The sequence below is a fragment of the Chiloscyllium plagiosum genome, unplaced genomic scaffold, assembly GCF_037043375.1.
Source record: "Chiloscyllium plagiosum isolate Xiang-an unplaced genomic scaffold, Cpla_swu_hap1 HiC_scaffold_9, whole genome shotgun sequence".
Taxonomy (NCBI): Eukaryota; Metazoa; Chordata; class Chondrichthyes; order Orectolobiformes; family Hemiscylliidae; genus Chiloscyllium; species Chiloscyllium plagiosum.
This window is the reverse complement of record NW_028270147.1, coordinates 28512029-28532326: the sequence shown is the minus strand read 5'-3', so window position 1 is coordinate 28532326 and position 20298 is coordinate 28512029. Positions and strand designations below refer to the sequence as shown.

Genomic DNA, 20298 nt, shown 5'->3' with positions numbered 1-20298 from the left:
TCATCTGCCATCTGTCAGCCCATCTCTGCATCCTGTCAATGTCACGCTGCAGCTACAACAGTCCTCTATACTGTTAACGACACCTCCAACCTTTGTGTCGTCTGCAAACTTGCTAACCCATCCTTCAATCTCCTCATCCAAGTCATTAATAAAAATTACAAACAGTAGAGGCCCAAGAACAGAGCCCAGTGGAACACCACTCACCACTGACTTCCAGGCAGAATACTTTCCTTCCACTACAACTCGCTGTCTTCTGTCGACCAGCCAATTCTGTATCCAGATAGCTAAATTTCCCTGTATCCCATTCCTCCTGACCTTCTGAATGAGCCTACCATGGGGAACCTTATCAAATGCCTTGCTATCAAATTTCTGGGCTATACCACCGGCCCAACAGCAATGCAGAGTTTCTCCTGCCCGTGAGACAGGACATATCTGGGAATGGGTCTCCAAATGTTGGCACTAGACCTCAGATGTTAAGGAGGACGACTTTGCAGGATTGACAGGGCTGTCTCTGCCGTTTTAGGTACTTTAGTTGATGCAAAGTGGTCTGTCCAGTTTCATTCTTTCTTACTTTTCTTGTGGTTGGTACAACTTAATGGCTTGCTCGGCTGTTTCATAGGGTAGTTAAGATTCAACCACACATGCTGTGTGTCTACAGTCCCATTTTTGCCAGATCAGGTAAGGATGGCAGCTCCCTTCCATAAAGAGTATTAATGAACCAAATAGGTTTTTACAATAATCAACAATGGTGTACAGTCATCATGAGACATTTAACTTTCTAGGTGGAGTAGAAATTGCAGTCAGTTGCCAATACAAAAATAAATTCTGTTCCTCCTTTGCCCTGAACCTTAAAATTAAGCCAAGACTTCTTCCACCAGATGGCAGCCAATCAAAATGTTAACAATTTTTAAGTGGTGAAAGTGGCATTCTACTTTTAACAGAAATCCAATTGCAATTCAAATTCCCACCTTCAGTATCTAAACACTTCTTTACATCTAGTTCAACCAATCCACATTACAATTTTAAAACACTTGATAGTTCCTTCTCCCTCAACCCAAGAACATTTTTCTCAGTCAAAACAGATTAGGTTTTCTATATACCTTAAGTGAACATGTGCAATCTGAACTCACTATCGAACACAATCTATCATTTGAGTGAAAAGACTTTGGATCTTGATGTCCTTAAGCTACAGCTGATAGGATATTCTGAGAGTTCTTCACCTCAGCATGGTAGCTTAAAATATCCAGCTATGACCTGACGTAACTGGAACTGCTGAGATTATGTCTAACTTGAAATATCTATTTAGACTCGCTTGGAAAATGGAAATGGAAGTGAAGATAAAATAATTTTGTATGATTTACCCCTTCATCACTACAGTGAAAGGGAAAAAAACACAGATCAGGGCTGTGTTAGTGGTGGACAAGTAAAAGCTTGACTGAGAATATTCTGGAATAATGGGTGAAGATGTGTATAGGAGGGAACAAAAGGTAAGATACTCCAAAAACAGCTGAGCCAAATGAAACCAGGCTGAAACAGTTCACTTTGTGTTTATTTAGCTCCTGTCACATCCATTCACTGTTGCTAGCTGAGCATGTCTAGCAATAATCAGATCCATGGAAAAATGAGTTCTGAACAAGTCTGTCCTACAGTTTGCAAGTTCACATCAATAATACGCAGCTTTATTTAAACTGCTTTTATTTTACATCTTAGAAAGAGATTTCCAAGTTGCAAACTAAGTTTGAGGTTTGATGATAAGCTTAAACCAAAGTTAATTGCCTTATTCAACTTCTATCTTACAATATAGTTATACCAATTAAACAAGAATATTTTTCCTGTGTTCTAGGGAATTCAGAATCAATCCTTTAAATGTTGTTGTCTTGCAGCAATCACATGTCTTTTCACAGGATCCTACATTTTGAGAATATGATTCCGCAGTTTCAGAAATGTTGATTTTGGATAACACACTGGAATAGAACTGGTTTGAGCAGTTGTACAGTCTACTCACCATAATGGGAAGCCAGCTGATTTAAGAAAAGCTAGTAAAAGCATCAAAATTGAACTGAAAAGTCTAAATTCCCAAGAATTCCCATTGAGCATTCATAGTGCCCGAATGTCCATAGAAGCATTCCGTCAGAGTGAAGTAATTCACATAGAAGCACCATTAAACTCTACTAGCATTTCCAGAGATGTCCATCTGGTTGCACTGTCAGTGTCTACAACAAGCATTTTTCAAAACTGTTTTGTGATATTTATTTCTTGGATAATGGTTGATAATAATTCCAGATTCAAATAGAATTGCTGTCCTCACTTTGAATGTGGGGCTTTCCACCCACAGGGATGAACAAGCCTAATTTGTTTCAGGCAATTTACTGCATCTCTGGTCTGGAAGACTGTGTTGGGATGTATCTGTGAGTAACCTTTTGATAACAGTGCACTTTTGATTCCGGTGCAGGAAGTCTGGCATGACACAACTATGGTGCATAGTAACAATGCCAGGTTTCCATAACAGGAAGGAAAATCAAGTGGAATTTTATACTTCTTTGTTTCTATATATACTGTTTCATCAATTTCTTGTCTGAACAGGTAAGTTAGTGAAATAACATAGCAGCTTGACTTTATGAAGTATGAAGAGATTTTGTCCCAGGAACTCTTTTGCAGTTCAGATCATCTAAAAAGACATCAGTCTGCAGGGCCACATGAAGTGAGAAATTACAGTAAGAATGCAATAGAATGCTCATTTCTTGAGACCACCATATTAGAGAAATAAAGGTGTCTTGGCCAAGAGTGGCTTCTCTGAATAAGAGGCAATTTGTAAGTGACCATCATGAAAAGTTATGCAGGTGTAATAGTCTCCTGACAAACTTTGAAGTTGTTACAAAAAATCTGCAGTTACCACTACTCTTGGAGTTACATTTAGATACTGATTAGCGTAGGAATAACCATGACTAAATAAACAGAACATAAACTGTGCTAATTTCCATCCTGGTTGTTCCTCCGAGTGTCACTCCCAACTTTGGTCCTCAACTCCATTTCCAAGAACCAGTTAACTACGTCATCTTTCTCCTGCATAATTCTTCTATCCCCATTTAGTCTTTATTAAGTTTTCATAAGTACAGCATCAGCAATTAACTCTGCACCCATCCCCTCACCATTTATCCTTGCCCTACCCTTTTCCTCATCGACATGACCCCCTTGGTATCACAATCTCCACCATCAAAATCCTGGAAGTTACCATTAACCAGAAATGGCACTAGACCAGTATTTACATACTATGGCTATAAGAGCAGGTCAGCGGATTCTATAATGAACCATAGAATCATGGAACCCCTACAGTGTGGAAACAGGCCATTTGGCCCAACAAGTCCACACCGACCCTCCGAAGAGGATCTCACCCAGACCCATTCCCCTACTCTACTTACTTTACATTTCCTCTGACTAATGCACTTAACCTATACACCCTTAATACTATGGGCAATTTAGCATGGCCAATTCACCTAACCTGCACATCTTTAGACTGTTGGAGGAAACCAGGCAGCCAGAGGAAACCCACACAGACATGAGGAGAATGTCTGTGTGGAGTTTGCACAGTCGCCTGAGGCTGGAATCAAACTTAGGTCCCCTGGCACTGTGAGGCAGCAGTGCTAATCACTGAGCCATCCATAATGTAACATATCTCCTGATTTTCCCAAAAGCTGTCTACCATCTACAGGGCATGAGTCAGGAGTGTGATGGCATACTCTCCACTTGCCTGGATGTGGGACGTTCAGACAACACTCAAAGCAGCCAAGGCCAAAACATTGTATGATTTCAAGGAGGAGATGGATATAGCACTTGGGCTCGAGGGATCATAAGGTATGGGAGAAAAAGGGAAACAGACTATTGATTTGGACATTTGGCCATGATAACAATACTTGGAAGAGCAGACTCAAAGGGCCGAATGGCCAGCTCCTGCTCTCTATATTTCAAGTTTGACAGCATTCAGGACAAAGTAGCTGCTGAATTTACACAGTGAACAACAGTGTGTACTATCCAGAAGATGCAATGCAAGAAGTCACCAAGAGTCCTTCGACAACACCTTTTGAATCCACAACCCTTAGCATGTAGAAGGGCAAATGCAACAGATGCATGGGAACTCTACCACCTGCAAGTTCCCTTCCAAACAATTCTTCCTTGGAATGTTCATTACTGGGTTGCTGAAATCTTGGATCTCTCTTAGCAACAGCACTGACGGTTTACATACACAACATGGACTACAGCTGTTCAAGGCAGCAGCTCACTACCACTTTCTAAAGGCAACCCGAGATGAGTAACTAATGCTGGACTAGCTAGCGATACCCAATTGTTGTGGTGGGATTTGAATTCATGCACTCAAAACACTACCCTGAACCTCTGGATTATTAGTCCAGTGATATTACCAATATCTTACCATTTCCCTTGATAAGCCCAATGCTCTCTCTGCAGCTTCTATCTTACATGCTCAATAAAATTCAGGTATTCTAAAACACTAGTTTTGCTATTCTAACCTCACCCACTTGTCATCCATCAATATATTTCTTCTCACCCCTCCTATTTAAGTCCATCATAATCATTCCCCTCACCATGTTTCTAACCTTCTATCATGATATATCCCCACATTTCTCTGACTCGAGCCTCTTACACATCCTTCCCTCTGCTTGTCCCAACATTGGCAATACTGCTTTCAGTCTTCTAGGCCCTTTTCTCTTGAATTTTCTACATAAATCATCTAACCGCTTTCTCTTTTAACCCACCTATTTCACCCTCCAATAGCCATGAATTTGTGAAGTAATTCTGTACAGTTTTTTGACATTAAAAGCACTATGTCTACGCAAGTTGTGTAGAAAAGTCAGTCAAAATTGTGGTTAGTAAAAGTCTCAAGGTATAATATGGCCTTTAATGAACAGTAGAAAAAGGATGATCACTTAATTGAAAGGCACTGCAGCTACCATTTCTCAAAGGGTTATTGTTTGGCCCTTAAATGGGAGGACAGCAATTTTAATTTGATGTTTGTAGGCTGAATAAATGAAAGAGGGAGGCAATAATGGGCAAGGATACTTCCCATTTTTTCAATACTTAATCAAATCACAGCTGCAAGTTATAGCTTAACAGTGCAACACAAAGTGAATGTCCAGGAATTGAAAAGAGCATAGTATAAGCAACACCTAAACCGTTCCCTCAGAATGACTAATACTCTGAGCCACAGAGTGAAGGCAAAAAAATAAGAGAACCAGCAAAATTAGCAGAAAGTGAGTCAGTGTGCAGTCGGGAAGGAGAAGAAGTGTATGAGAGTAAGGCCTCTGGAGCTTGGGACATACCGCTGACTCTGAGACCGAACTCACTTCGGCAAGGCACTTGATGCGAGCTTTGGACACTAGAGAGCCCTAATGGGAGACAGGAATGGAGATGGATATGGCACTAAACAGACACACATGCAGTTTCTATTCTAGGTACAGTACATTTAAGTGAGGCATTGCCACAGGCCAGAATTAATCATAAAACATCATGAGAGCAGTCTAGTAATTGAAGGGTCACCAAACTTGATTTTCATCCAGACTTTAAATTAACACAGCACTGTTTCTTTTCAAATCACATTTTCCAATACTGAAAACATCAATAGCAGCTGCTTTAGAAAAAGTCAAACTAAGAAATGGTATGTCTTTTGTTTAAAAAAGGTCTTCCCACTTAGATTTGTTTATGTACATGAAAGGCTGGCTTTATTTCAGGGACAGTTTGTATCTATGGGACTCCCTTTTCCTTCAATTGCCAGAATACCAAGATAGGATATCTGACACCCTGTAGGAAATACTACTGGAAACTAATTGCAAGTTAGTCTGAGTGAACCATTCAAAAACATTAACTTAAGTGAGATGTTGGTGCAGTCGCTTGGCAGGCTGCAGTGAGGGTGGGTGGGGAAAGTTGGTCAGTGTGGTGCGGAAAGGTTTGGTTGGGGTTTGTGGTGATAAGGAAGTCCCTACTGCTGCTATAGTTCATCGAGCAACACAATGGTATTCACTTAGAAAAGGACAATAACCGAGCCTGGGTGTAGGAGTCAGGCCATTTGTGAATTTTGGCCCAGCCCACCCTTATCGGGGGGGGGGGGGGTTGTGAAAGAGTCAAGAGGATAATGGGCTCTAAACCCCATGCTTTTCCACTCAACAGCACCCTTTGTTTCTGGAAACAGGGAATTAAATCTGTCATTAAATCAAAACCATCTCGGATCCTAGCCTAACATTGGATGGCATTACAATGATTTTGAATAAAAGACTCTTGAGGTAGTGGGAACTTATTGCCTAATTAATTGCTTTATGGAATCAATCTTGGTTGTCCCTGATGTTGAGAACAAGCTAATTAGTGTAAAGTTTCGGAAACATGTTGTAAAGTATTTGTAGTGAAATCTTTATTATTATTCATCTGCCTGATGACAAATGTTTCCTTTATAAAGATGAATTGCCTTCTCCAGATAGTTTTGTTCCATAATTTCAGCTACAAATCAATTAGCAATTTACAATATACAGTTTTAAATAATTTTGTTAACCAAGGGAAGCAACAAACTGCAGAAGATCGTTACAAACCAAAACCAAATTAAACCAATGGCAAGTTCAAAGAGGTTTTGTGCTCGCACTAATGTCATCAGAAATCGTTAAAGTTTCTGTTCTAACAGCCTATAAGGTATGTAATATGACAGGCACACCTTATCAGGGGCAAGGTCCAGTTGCACAAGGGTTCCTTTCATTTTAAAGGATTCAAATTAAATTATGGAGTGGCCTGCCCTAGGAATGAATATCAAGGCAGCCTTCAGAAAATAAGAGGTTGATTGGGTTTTGAAGAGGGAGCCAAGATGTTAAATGGGAGAATTTGGTGCGCCATTCCATTTTTCTCATACACAAGGACAGTTACACAGGAGAGATGATGGCAATCCAACTAACGCCCTACAACATGAATTTGAAGCTATTTCAGTTCAGTATATAGAAAGCCATTAAGACAATTCCCCTAGAGGCATGGTTGCTTGACAGAGGTCATGGGCCAGATCTGTCATAATGCTTCAGACTTTCCATTTCGACAACTTAAGGATTGAAGGAGATTCAGTTTTTGTTTTACTGTTTATGATTGTGCAAAATTAAAATTTGATTATCCAAGGACAGTGTTCTGTTGAATCTAATTCATTAAGTGGCAATGCCTTAACCAAATGTTGTGAACAAATAAACATAAAGACTGAGAAGAGATTACAAATTATTTACAAATATACAGAAAGATCACTTGAGTCATTCTTAAAAATCAAGCAAATAACACAAGTGTCATTTTAAACAGATACTGCACAACACAAATTTAAAAATGAATTATTCAGAACCATCAGAAAAATTGAATCTACACAACATATTCTCAACATCTGGTGAGATACAAACTAAGGGATCTAATGAGACTGATCTAGATACATAACTTTATGAAGGGATATGGAGGTGCCAGTGTTGGACTGGGGTGAATAAAGTTAGAAGTCACACGACACCAGATTATAGTCCAAGATATTTTAAATAAAGCTGTTGGTGTCTTGTGACTTCTGGCTTTAGTAAGGGAGCTGCTGGCACTAAGTGGCAAAATTCAATGTGAACTATTAAGGTGTCAAAAATGCTATGGAAAAAATGTTTCATATAAATCCTGCTTGAGTCTGGAATGATCTATTAATATAGAAAGGAAGGTACAGTAAAACTGATGCCTACTTGTTTGCAATTTATTATTTAAAATATTATTTAGTTCCTTGGCTAGGGAAGAAGGAATAGTGAGCAGGATGAATGGACTTTTCCCGTTTCTGAAGTATTGTTCTAACTGGTTGTTCCACTTTTAATCACACCAATATCATATTCATTCCTAGGGTAGGCCACTCCATAATTTAGTTTGAATCCTTTAAAATGAAAGGAGCCCACTCATGAACCTGCCCACTTCCATTCATTTAGTTCAGTAACATTAATATCTTTGAATTAAGCAATGTCTTGTTACATTGTTCTGTTAAAATGAATGAATTAAGAAGCTGCAGCCTTTACATTTTTCACAAAAAAAATTAAATTGTGCTTTGGTTTTAAGGCTGTCATCTGTTCAGAGTTATGCTGTGTAGCATTGATTTGTAAAATGTTGTTATTTTAGGGTCAGTCATCTGTCTTTAATACCAAGCATGCCCAATGTGTAAATATCTCATATTTCTCTAACATACTTAAAGTTACCTGAGAATTGACAGACTGTCCCATTGGAATCCGGGAGCATTCAAGGGCATATTGTTTCACACAGAAGTAACAGCCCTGGATTGGGGTAAAAGAAAAGACATAAATTAATGTGTATGTTTTCCTCTTTTGTTGTGAATAAAATTCTACTTCATTCTCTGAAATTGCAGATACATGCTATTTCGTTGCAAGTCACTCTTTCGTGTTTTAGACAGTGGCAACGAATGGAAGCCAGAAAACCACGTTTAACCTGTTACAAAAAGCTCCTTTGACCCCTTATAATGAATAAAATCCTACAATTCAATGAAAAGGTAACCAATTCAGCCTAAGTATAACTGTTTCACAAAACTACAAAATATTTTCAATTACCATCTGAGTCTTTCATAAAAGAAGTCATCGTAACCCTAAAAGTGAGTGAGTTCTCTCAGCTTATGGAAAATAGTTTCTCGGGCTGTAGCATGATTCCAATTGTCAATTACAAAATATTCAATGCACACCTTGCTGCAGATATTCTAGTTTCTTAATAACCAATACTCTAGTAGGCAATTGAATAAAGAATGGCATTAATGCCATCTAGTGACGACAGTTAATCACACAATTATACCTTTTTGTACAGGGCAACAAGCAAACAGATAATTTACACAAAACGTTTCAGATATATCTGATACCAGTGCATTGTTTCAAATACCAGCGAAATATGCTATCTTATCAGGGAATACAAATTGATGCCCAGAGATCTGAATGTCATGTGACATGCTGACTGCAGTATTGTGATTCCAGAAGGTCACAGTTTCATACTAACTGCGGCATTGATATTCCAGAATGTGTACTGTGTCACACAGACTGCTGTATTGAGATTGCAGAGAATCATTGTATCACAGCAACAAGGGTTTTCTTCACAGAATTCATTTGTTTGCAAATAACACTTACATAACAACATTAACTTCCATACAAATAAACTCTAGAGTTTATAACCTGGGTGACATCAATTTATACTGAATTAACTTCTTTATGGCTATACAGATACTTTTCACCTTTCTGTTCTCAAAAGAGACTGGAAGATAGAGAACCAGCTTTATAACTGTGTTTTTTTTTGCTCACGATTCAATGAAAAAGACTCACATTAAGCAAAATTATTTCGATGTCAATTTCAGAGATTAGATTAGATTACTTACAGTGTGGAAACAGGCCCTTCGGCCCAACAAGTCCACACCGCCCCGCCGAAGCGCAACCCACCCATACCCCTACATTTACCCCTTACCTAACACTACAGGCAATTTAGCATGGCCAATTCACCTAACTTGCACATTTTTGGACTGTGGGAGGAAACCGGAGCACCCAGAGGAAACCCACGCAGACACGGGGAGAATGTGCAAACTCCACACAGTCAGTCGCCTGAGGCGGGAATTGAACCCAGGTCTCTGGCGCTGTGAGGCAGCAGTGCTAACCACTGTGCCACCGTGCCGCCCAGATCTGGAAGTATGCCTAGAGTGTGCAGAATAACTTTAATTATTCAAACAAAATGGACGGGGAATATTTTGTTCGGATAATGGATAACGTTTTTATGGGACCTTGAGATCTTGTTCGGATAATCCGAAATTCAGATAACTGACATTGTTCTGTATTTTGCAATGAAACTTACAACAACTTGGAGTCATATGGTTAACATTTAAACTTTTCCTGATAGGCCATCGTTGATCCAATGGTACAGAGAATGGATGAGTCCATAAAACCCATTTTATTTTAGGGATCCTATGTCTGCCGCTGATAAAGCCAGATACACCCTTTATTTAAGGATGCCGGCAAGCAGCAGATTGTTGTTTGATCTCAAAACGAAATTCTATTAAAATTGGCAGAGTAGGCCAGTAGCATGCCTGCATCTTGGGCTAATTTCTGGGCATTCTCCTGTACTTTCTTTCAGATTTATAGTAGGAATGTTGCAGGGGGTCACCAGAAATTGTGACCAAGAGTTTCAAATTAATCCACCAGAATGGAATCAAAAATGCAATAGTTCAGAGAGAATAGGAAACATGGGTGAATGGAACATATGGTTGAGTTTTACATCAATGAAAATTTATGGAAGGTACAGAAAACTAAACAAGGAGAGCTTTGGAGTAGTTAAGCCTGAAAAGAATGTATAAAAGTTTCAATAGTAGGCAAAAATAGGATCAGAAACAGGTATTGTTGACAAGGTGGAAGTAATGGTTTGTATGGTTTAAAAAACAAAGAATTTTAAACAGATGTTGTGAACAGTCTAATTTATTCTGGGACCTGAATGCAATGGATGGACTTAAGGTAAGGGGCAGGAGATTGAGCAGGAATGTGAGGAAAGAGTATTTCACCCAGAAGGTGTCTGTAAGGTTGATGGAGAAAGAAATACTCACATTATGTACATTTGCGATGTCAAGGCATATAGGGCTGCAGGTCAGGTGCTGGAAAACGGGATTGGAATAGTCAAGTCGTTGTTTTGTTTGGAGCAGACAGTGTGTCAAAGGGCCTTTTTCTGTGTAGGGAAGAGAGAATGTGGCAGGCACCAAAGCCTTTGGTTTTCCTGTCTTTGATTCTAGGACATTACCATTCAATGATGACTGGATGTTGAAAAAACAGTCAACACCACAACCACAGTCTGACAATTAATTCTGGTACAGTCATTGAAATAGAAATGGTCTAGTGTCTTAGGGGAACATTTCTGACTATGACTTTCTCTTTCTGACAACTGTTTCAGCACAATTAAAATTTGCATCAAAATGTCACCAAGTACAAGGCAAAGTGGTGTTCACAAACTGAATTGTAATGCAAGCTGTCTACATAATCAACATGAGAAACTTCTAAGCAGCCTTGTCCCACAGCCAAGGAAAAGTAATGAATCATCTCAGATTGACTGAATGTGGAAAATGATCCATTTGTTCTGAGGTTATATATTTGGCTTTGTACTCACTCACAAGTCACATGGTCAGGTATTATTCAACAAACAGGCTAAGATTTTTTCATAGTTTTTTTTGTGTTTACTTGTACATTCTCATTCACCAATATTTATGTTTTGCTTCTGTAACAATGTAATTACATTCCTCCTGCACAAAGTAAACTTTTGCCGCTGTATTAAAGATATCTGATATCTTTACAAATACTGTATCTTGTCCTTACCTGGAAAGCAAGCTCCATAAGTACAATTCCACCTGGCAGAGCCCTTTGAAGATGGTAGATCATTACACAGGAGCCATCCGTGCTCTAAAACAGATTTTCACACACACATCAAATAATTCAGTTTCTGTGAATATTATAACCTTTCACCCAGTGCCTAAGGCTTGGTACCAGTGGGGGACCACCTTTACAAGGTACAGATAAAAATTACAGAGATAATATTGCAAAGTGCTTTTTGGTGACAGACACAGTTCTGTCCTTCCACAAAAAATGCATTTTTCTCCAATTGCAAAATGGATCATTTAGTTCAGCAACTAAGATGGGATAATGATCATAAATATATCTGAAAATTCAGGTAGCTCAAAAACTCATGTCAAATGAAGATACTGTGAAGCACAATTCACACAGTAACTTATAAAGACAATACCAAATCTATACTAACATTAACCATTAAAAATGGTTTTGTTGCTGTTTGTGTGTCTCAGTTGTACTACCTTGAGGCTTATTTTGGAGGGTTTCTAGAAGATGGGCTTTTAACCCTATTAGCGTTAAGTGATGAATGATCACATGCTCATTATCAAAATCAAAGATTTGTCAGTAGTAATAAGTACCCACACAACAATGCAAAAATAAATTGAAGCATACTTTAAAACCAAAACACATTTTTTGGTCACTTGGGGACAAGAAAACAGCTGCATGGTTTTTCTAAGCAAGGCAAACTTTCAGCTGAATTTTACTCAAGGTCTCATTAACACATTAAAAACTGAAATTTAAATGCTATCTCCATGTTATATGGGATCATTTTACTCTCTTTCACTCATACCAAATGTCAAAGTTTTAGACGCAAATGTACTTAAGAGAAATTACATAAGGTAAATAATGTTTGCATCAGTCAAGACTTTTGCTTTCATGATAATTTTATGACGACATTACATAATCTGGGGAACAGATAGGAATTCAAGAAAAGCTCAGAGCTTCTCAGCACTTAATGTTTTGAAGCGACCATACTGAATACTTAATAATTACCTATATTTAAGGGCAAGAACACAGGCTCCTCAAACTCACTTGAATGCTATTTAATTCCAATGTCTCTCTATGGTGTCACACATCAACACACTGGCATCCATAGTATGATATAAATATTACATGCACTATGTTCCAAAGCAAGCATCTTTTAAAGAAGCTGAAGTTGAGAACAATTGAGTGTAGAAAATGATTTTCTTAAGTTATTAGTTGGATAAGGCACAAGCTCAAACACGATGTACTTCATAGCACCCCACACCTCTTTCAACAAAGTTTGAAAGTAGTCGAGCCACCAGCAACATCCTAGAACATGCTGGCTAAAGTCGCATAAGGTTTGTTACACGATACATTGTGCAGCAATTGAGGATATCAGCTATACACCAGGAAAGGAGATGAACACGGATTTGTTTTCTGCTGTTTTGGACAACTATAGGATGCATATCCTGGCAGCACACATTATAATACCACAGTCCAACTTCGGCTAACTTAGAAGCTGAAGGGAGGAGAGAACCAGCACTATTCACAACTCTACAAATATCAAAACAATCCTCATCAACCCTTCATTTTCCTTGATAGCAAGACATGGATAATATCTAGGCTTGTGCTGATAATTGATAAGTAACACTGGTGCCACACAAGTGCCAGGGAATGACAATCTCCAGCAAGAAAAAAACCTAACCATTCCTTTGACATTTACCAGCATTAGTATTATAGGTAGGAAATAAATGCTAGCCCAGACAGAGACACCCGCGGTGCCTTGAAAAAATAAAAATAAGATCCAGATTGTCATTGGCAGTGCAATCCCTACAGTGCAGGATAACTATTGATGCCCATGCAGCAGGTGGCATATTTTAGCAAATGACACTCCACTGACAGGGAGCCTGCAAATATAGTTGGTGCATAACTGTTTCAGGCAGTGCATCTCTGAGACTTGCTCATTTCTTTGGCATCCTTCAATTAGAAATAAAAACTGAAACCAACTGTCACTAAATTTAACAATGAACATGCCATGTAATATGACATTTAACAATGTCTTATTACCTGAGCTATAATAAAAGTTAGTCATGCAAGAATCTATTTTCATTCCATTTCATTTTTAAGTGATTGTGTTCTACTGAAATGTTGCAAATGCCTCAATTAGAGTCAGTTTTTCCATTAATCTGCATATTTATTGTAAATTCATAATGGAAATATGGGCTGTTCTGGCAAGACCAGCATTTATTGCCCATCTTATGCCTGCCTTTTTCAGGACAAATAAGCTACCTGGTTGAACATCGCTGTTAGGCTTCTTAAGTCATTTCAGAGAGCAGTTAAAAGCCAACCATAAGCTAAGGGTCTTACATCTTGCACATGGCAAAGCTGTAGATTTCCTGTCTTAAACAACATTAGCGATTCAAATGTTATGATAATCAAATAACTTCACAATCACCAGTAGAGATATTAATTTATTTCATGGAATTCAAGTTTCCCAGCTGCCATGACAGTATTTGAACTCTTGTCCCTGGATTATTAGGCCAGGCCTCTCAATTGCTAGTGCCAGAACATAATCACAAGGCCATAAGACATAGGAACAGAAATTGTGTCATTCAACCCATCAGGCCTGCTCTAGCATTCAATCATAGCTGATAAATTTCTCAACCCAATTCTCCCACTTTCTTCCCTCAACTCTTCATCCCCTTGATACTCAAGAACCTACCTATCTCAATGACCTGGCCTCCACAGCCTTCTGTGGCGATGAATTCCATAGTTTCACCACTCTCTGAATGAAACAGTTTTCCCTTATGTCTGTTCTAAAAAGTCTTCCCTTTACTCTAAGGCTATGCCTTTGGATCCTAGTCTCTGCTACCAATGGAAACATCTTCCCAACAACCATTATATCCAGGCCATTCAGTATTCTGTAAGTTTCAATCAGATCCTTGCTCATCCTTCTAAATGCCATGGAGTATAGACCCAGAGTCCTCAAACGTTCCTCACATGTTAAGCTTTTGGTTCCAGGAACCATTTTCGTGAACCTGCTCTAGGCCCAGTACATCCTTCCTGAGAAATGGGGACCAAAACCATGCACAGTACTCCAAATGTGGTTTGACCAGAGCCTTGTAGTGCCTCAGATGTACATCTTTTTTTTTTTAATAATCAAGTCCTCTGAAAATAAATGCCATCATTGCATGTGTCTTCTTAACTAATGACTCCATCTGCAAGTTTAACTTGAGAGAATCCTGGACTACAATTTCCAAGTCTCTTTGTACTTCAAGACTCTGAATTTTCTCCCCATTTAGAAAATAGTCCATGCCTCTGTTTGTTCCGATCAAAGCGCATGACTCACAATTCCTGGCAGCATACTCCATCTGTCACTCTTTGGCCACTCTAATAACCTCTCCTAATTTCCTCTCTAACTGAATATCAACCCCACAACCCCACTCTCACTCCGACAATTTAGTTTAAAGCTCTGTCTGCAGCCCTAGTTATGTGAATCGCTAGAATTCTGGTCCCAGCACGATTCAGCTGAAGACTGTCCCATCGGAACAGTTCCTTTCTTCCCCAGTACTGGTGCCAATTTTCCATGAGTTCAACCATATTTCTCCCACACTAATCTGTGAGCTACGCATTTATCTGCTTAAGCTTATTGAAGCTGTGCCAATTAGCTCATGTATCAGGTAGTAATCTAGAGATTATTACCTTTTTGGTTCTGCTTTTAAATTTAGCTCCTAGCTGTTCATACTCCCTTAGCAGAATCTCTGCCCTAGTTTTATCTATATCATTGGGACCTATGTGGACCACAACCACTAGATCTTTACCCTCCTACACCAAGTTCGTCTGCAGCCCAGATGAGATATCCCAAACCCAAGCATCAGGCACTGGTGAAAAGTGGCAAAAGAATTTCCAGCCTTTTATGTATATCCTGTGCCATGGAATCTTAATAATACGGAAACATTTAGGTCACTAAATTGTGATTTAAGAAATCCAAATGTAAGAACGAAACTGATGATTCACAAAATATCTTGGAATCAACTACAGGAACAAAGTTATTTTAAAGATTGCATTGATGCCTGAAACAACTGACTGTGAGCAAATTAACATTTTAAGAGTTGTTAAGTAACTTTGTCGGATATTTCATTTGATTTGTTCATCCATATGTCAGAAAAGTTGAACACCTACTTTTAAATATTGATGACAATGCCATACAAGCTGTCACACTTGTGGCTATGTTCACCGAACTGGGAAGTTGATTTGCAGATGTTTTGGTCCCTGTCCAAGTGACACTTCAGGGCTTTGGAGCCTCCGGTGAAGCGCTTCTGGAATTTACTTAATTCCGTTCCTGCAGCCTTCAGGTTGCTTGCTGTAGTGGCCGATGGGTTTAGGTTGATGTTTTTGTTGTTGGAGTCCGTGGATGAGGGCTATGCTTCTATAAATTCTCTGGCTGTCCTCTGTTTAGCTTGTCCAATGATCATTGTGTTGTCCCAGTCGAATTTGTGGTCCTTGTCATCTGTCTGTGTAGCTACTAGGGATAGCTGGTCATGGCATTTAGTGGCTGTGGATTCTAGTTGTTTGTCTGTTTGTCCTATATAGGGTTTCTAGCAGTCTTTGCTTGTAAATTATGTTTGTCTTGCCCATGATGGGTATAGGCTCTTTTGTTCTGGTGAGTTGTCTGAGCCTGGCTGTCAGTTTATGAGCTGTCATGAATCTGAGTGGTTGGAGAAGTCGAGCTGTCAGTTCTAAGACATTTTTTATATAAGGTAGCGTGGCTACTGAGTTAGGTCATGGCATGTCCTCAAAGCGTTCCTCTGAGTGTTAGGCACCTGCGGATGAAGTTGTGGGGATATCCGTTCTTAGCAAAGACTCTGTATAGGTCTTCCTCTTCTTATGTTTGTATGTTAGATGAGCTGACAGATGACACCTGAGCTACAAATCTTTACGCAAACCTTGAACGCCATACAAGCTCTTAGGACACTTGTTAACTAATCTTGAAATAATTTTTGGATTACACGGACAAGGACTCAACTTCTCACCACGAACTACTCTCTAAAAACTCTTGACTACTCACCTTTGGACTGTCATCACTTTTCTGCTTGTGAATAGAAACAGGTCGTGAGTCCAGTGGCCGAGTCCGCCCCAAACTGAAAGAAATAAGCCCATAAACATGGACTGGTTATGAATGTTGAAATAAAGTGATCAATGGATGCTGCAGTCCAACAGTCAGATTTTGTAAATGTTAGTTATAAAGAAAAGTCAATAGCTTAGAACACTTTTAGGGCTGTCGGACTTCTGCAATAAGATTGTTTGGTCTATTGACAACTATGCAGCATAGTTCCTCATAGCACACAGTCTAATGTTGGTGAAAAGGGGCCAAAGGAAAGTATTAAGAAATGCGCTAAGCAGGAGTCTTGTTTGATGTTTCGAATTGCCACAGTAGGGAGGCAGGTCATTATGACAATCAGGAAGGGGGATAGGTTGCTACAATGAGGCAACAGAACCATCTGTTAAATATTGAATATTTAATGCATCTCCTGATCTGAAATTTCAGAATCAATCAGGTTATTTGCCAACCACATAACAGAATATCAATGGAACTATTATCAGATTCACCTTTGCTAAGAAACTACAGTGAACTCATTTACACCTTAAAAGGTTAGGTTGGAAACATATATGGTAATGCATAAAAATCTTCCTTTCTATTTTACAGTAGTTATTTCAATTCAAACACCCAGAGATACGAGTATTTATAGAAACCTCTCCATATAATTTGAAGATATTACCATATTTGATAGATTATGCAATATTAGTTACACATTTTGGATTTGTCAGTAAGTGCTGTATTTTGGAAACAGTTAATGATGATAAAAGAATTTTGGAGCTGAATTATTTTCAGATTGTGTTGCAACCTAAAACCAACTCTTACAATTCCATAAGTAAAATGAACTCTCTAAGCTTTCAGACATTCAATTTTATCATTCTTTGAATCTAGTAGAATTCCAATCGAGTTATTATTTTGTACATAGATAGACAAAATATAGTTTTCAAAGCATCAGTCAGTTAATTTGCTCATGCACTTATCTGTCTTCCCATTCAGATCCTCCACATTTCACTCCTAAGTATCTTGTTTTAAATTGAAAGCATAAGAAAACCGTCTGCATTTAACATTGAGCTTGCATTTCCATCATTAAGAAACTTGAGGGACAGTGAAAAAGAATTATGTTTCAATTTTGCTTCCAGATTATTATTGAATTCAAATTCCACCCATTGTAATGGTGGGATTCAAACACATATCCTCAGAACATTATCTGCCTCTCTGGATTAATAGTCTAGTGATTATACCACTAGGCCATCATCTATCCCTTATTTGTTCTGAGATTATTTGCCATGCCAGTTTGTTTACTCAACTGCCCAAAACATGGTTTTCAATACATTACTAGAGTTATTTTGTTGCAATACAGCGTGAGGATGCACACTAAAATCCATATATTGTGAAGAAACACTATTCATTACATTACTTCTCAGTATCAGTGTACTATACTGTAAGGAATTATGAACGCTTCCTTCAATTTAAAGAATGTATCAGCAGCATGAGAAAATTAAAATATAAAGTTTAAATTATAGGGCTGTTACTGAGTAGTAATTCTACTATTGCAACTGTAGGACTTGCATAGAGAAAGCACAGGTGGCTATTTCGCAACCTTGCCCTAAACTGTTGTTCTTCTTACCTCCTCGTAGGAGAAGGTGGGCGAACCTGCACGAGGATAAAGCCCATGCTTTGTAAGTACTGGATGTACTGCTGCATGAATGCGTTGGAGATTTCTCCCAGCCACTGTTCCTCCTTTAGTTTAAAAGGCATTGTTTCCACAGAATCACAGCTATGACTCCGGTCTCTTCCGGATGCAGTTGAGTCATTAGAACGATGACGCTTCTAGGGAAAAAAAAAATAAAAGTAAGAGGTAATCAGAAAATGTTATGACGAAAAGATTATTGCAGTTCATTACTGCACTAAAATGGAAATAAACACTTACTGTGTTCTAAACTGTGTAATTTATGTATATTTAGGTGCACAGTGGCTCAGTGGTTAGCACTGCTGCCTCACAACACCAGGGTCTCAGGTTAGATTCCAGCCTCAGGTGACTGCCTGAGTGGAGTTTGCACATTGTCCCCATGTCTGCGTGGGTTTCCTCTGGGTGCTCCGGTTTCCTCCCACAGTCCAAAGATGCGCAGTTCACGTGAATTGGCCATGCTAAATTGCCCACAGCGTTAGGTGCATTAGTCAGAGGGAAATGGGTCCGGGTGGATTACTCTTCGGAGGGTTGGTGTGGAGTTGTTGGGGCCGAAGGGCCTGTTTCCATACTGTAGGGAATCTAATCTAATGTCATCTAAATTTAGGTTTACCAAGTTTAGGGCTTTGCTTTTTGAGTTAGTAATATGTGAATTTTATGTGTCTGAAGTTACTTATTAATATATAAATATTTCTATAGTCACGGTGATTTCTTTTCAAAAGTGTTTGAGGAATAGCTTTAGAATTACTGGGCTTTGTGCAGCTCCAATGGATTTTTGTTGACCTTAAAACTGTTTTGTGCTTCAGGAAGGTAAATAATGGGTAAATAAATAAATATTGTTGAATATTTCTGTAACTAGTCTTTTAAGCTTAAGGAAAACACTCACTGCCTAGAGAGACTTTTCTTTCAATGTTGCTTTGCATTTTGAATAGCCCTGTGAAATCCTTGGATGAAGTTGACAATGTAAACTCATGCTCCTGACAGGAGTTTAGTGAAGGATATAGTGAAACTATATTACTTTGGAGTAAATAATTAGTGTTAGTCTCATACCAGAAGTTTTTGGATAAAACCATAAAGAGCTTACTTGAAATTGAGTATATAAACGCTCCAGAAGGTACTTACCTGCAGTTCCAGTCTGTAAATTAAAGTCACATGTGACTTAAACCTATCAAAGTATATTACAGATGGGAGTCTGGTGAAAGTACTAAATGAAAGTCATTTTTGGATACTATAGTAGGTGCGTTTTGAGTACTGCACAAAAGCTGTCATTCTTCTTTTCAATTTGCAATGAGTGCTTTTTGACCAACAGATTGTACTTTCACCGCATGTTTAGAAATCTTTGAATCTGTGTCATAAGTAGAGAGTTTGATTTATTCTACTTCATCTTCATTTCATTTGTTCATAAACTTTCATTTTTATTGCTAAAACAAAATCTGCAGAATTGCATCCTTAAGTTTTGTTTACAGACAACTTTGCTAATACCAAGATTGAAACAAAACACAATCTAACAAGCCAGGTTTCAATCTCAGATTGGACTTGTCCAGTAATATCATCAGCTGGGTTCATAACACTAACCAAAAATAATATATTTATCTCTAATTAGTGCTTTGCACTCTCTAAACAATTTTGCTTTCTTTGGAGCCAAATTGGTTTCAATATCCCATTCATGAGTGTTTAAATAATTTTAATTTTTTCGAGTTACTTATTTGGTAAGGCAACCTGCCACAAATTCTCTCTAAGTCTACACTACGTCATTATCACCGGCCTGCATTTCAAATATTTTAATTGTTTCTAAAGCGTTTTGGAAATCTCTAAAGATGTGCAAAGGTTTATATAAATTGAAGCTGTTGACTTACTTTCTTTAACTACATACACTGAACTTTCCCAAAAGAAAACAAGCAATCCCAACCTGCCTTTATAAACCAATAGAAATTTTTCCAATGTAGCTTTATAAATGATAGTTCATTCCTCCTAACATTATTTAATTCAAAGCACAAATCAACTAAGTTACAACTTCCTATATAATCCACTGCCCCAGTTTGAACTTTACCCACTTTCTAATGGCACAATACTTCGATCCAAACATACAAAAAAACGCTAATCCTGATTTGAAATCTTTATATTTAAAATGATTGACCTTACAAATC

The 20298-nt window shown here is 38.4% G+C and overlaps 1 protein-coding gene across 1 annotated transcript in view; it reads right to left on the bottom strand.

The window, feature by feature from the left end:
* The window catches only part of szt2 (SZT2 subunit of KICSTOR complex), a 260612-nt gene that overhangs the window by 28710 nt on the left and 211604 nt on the right, over positions 1 to 20298 (bottom strand). Inside the window, 5 exon segments of the mRNA XM_087990508.1 lie at positions 5334 to 5399; positions 8232 to 8306; positions 11373 to 11456; positions 16435 to 16507; positions 18092 to 18294. Of these exon segments, the coding sequence (XP_087846634.1) occupies positions 5334 to 5399; positions 8232 to 8306; positions 11373 to 11456; positions 16435 to 16507; positions 18092 to 18294 (501 nt within the window).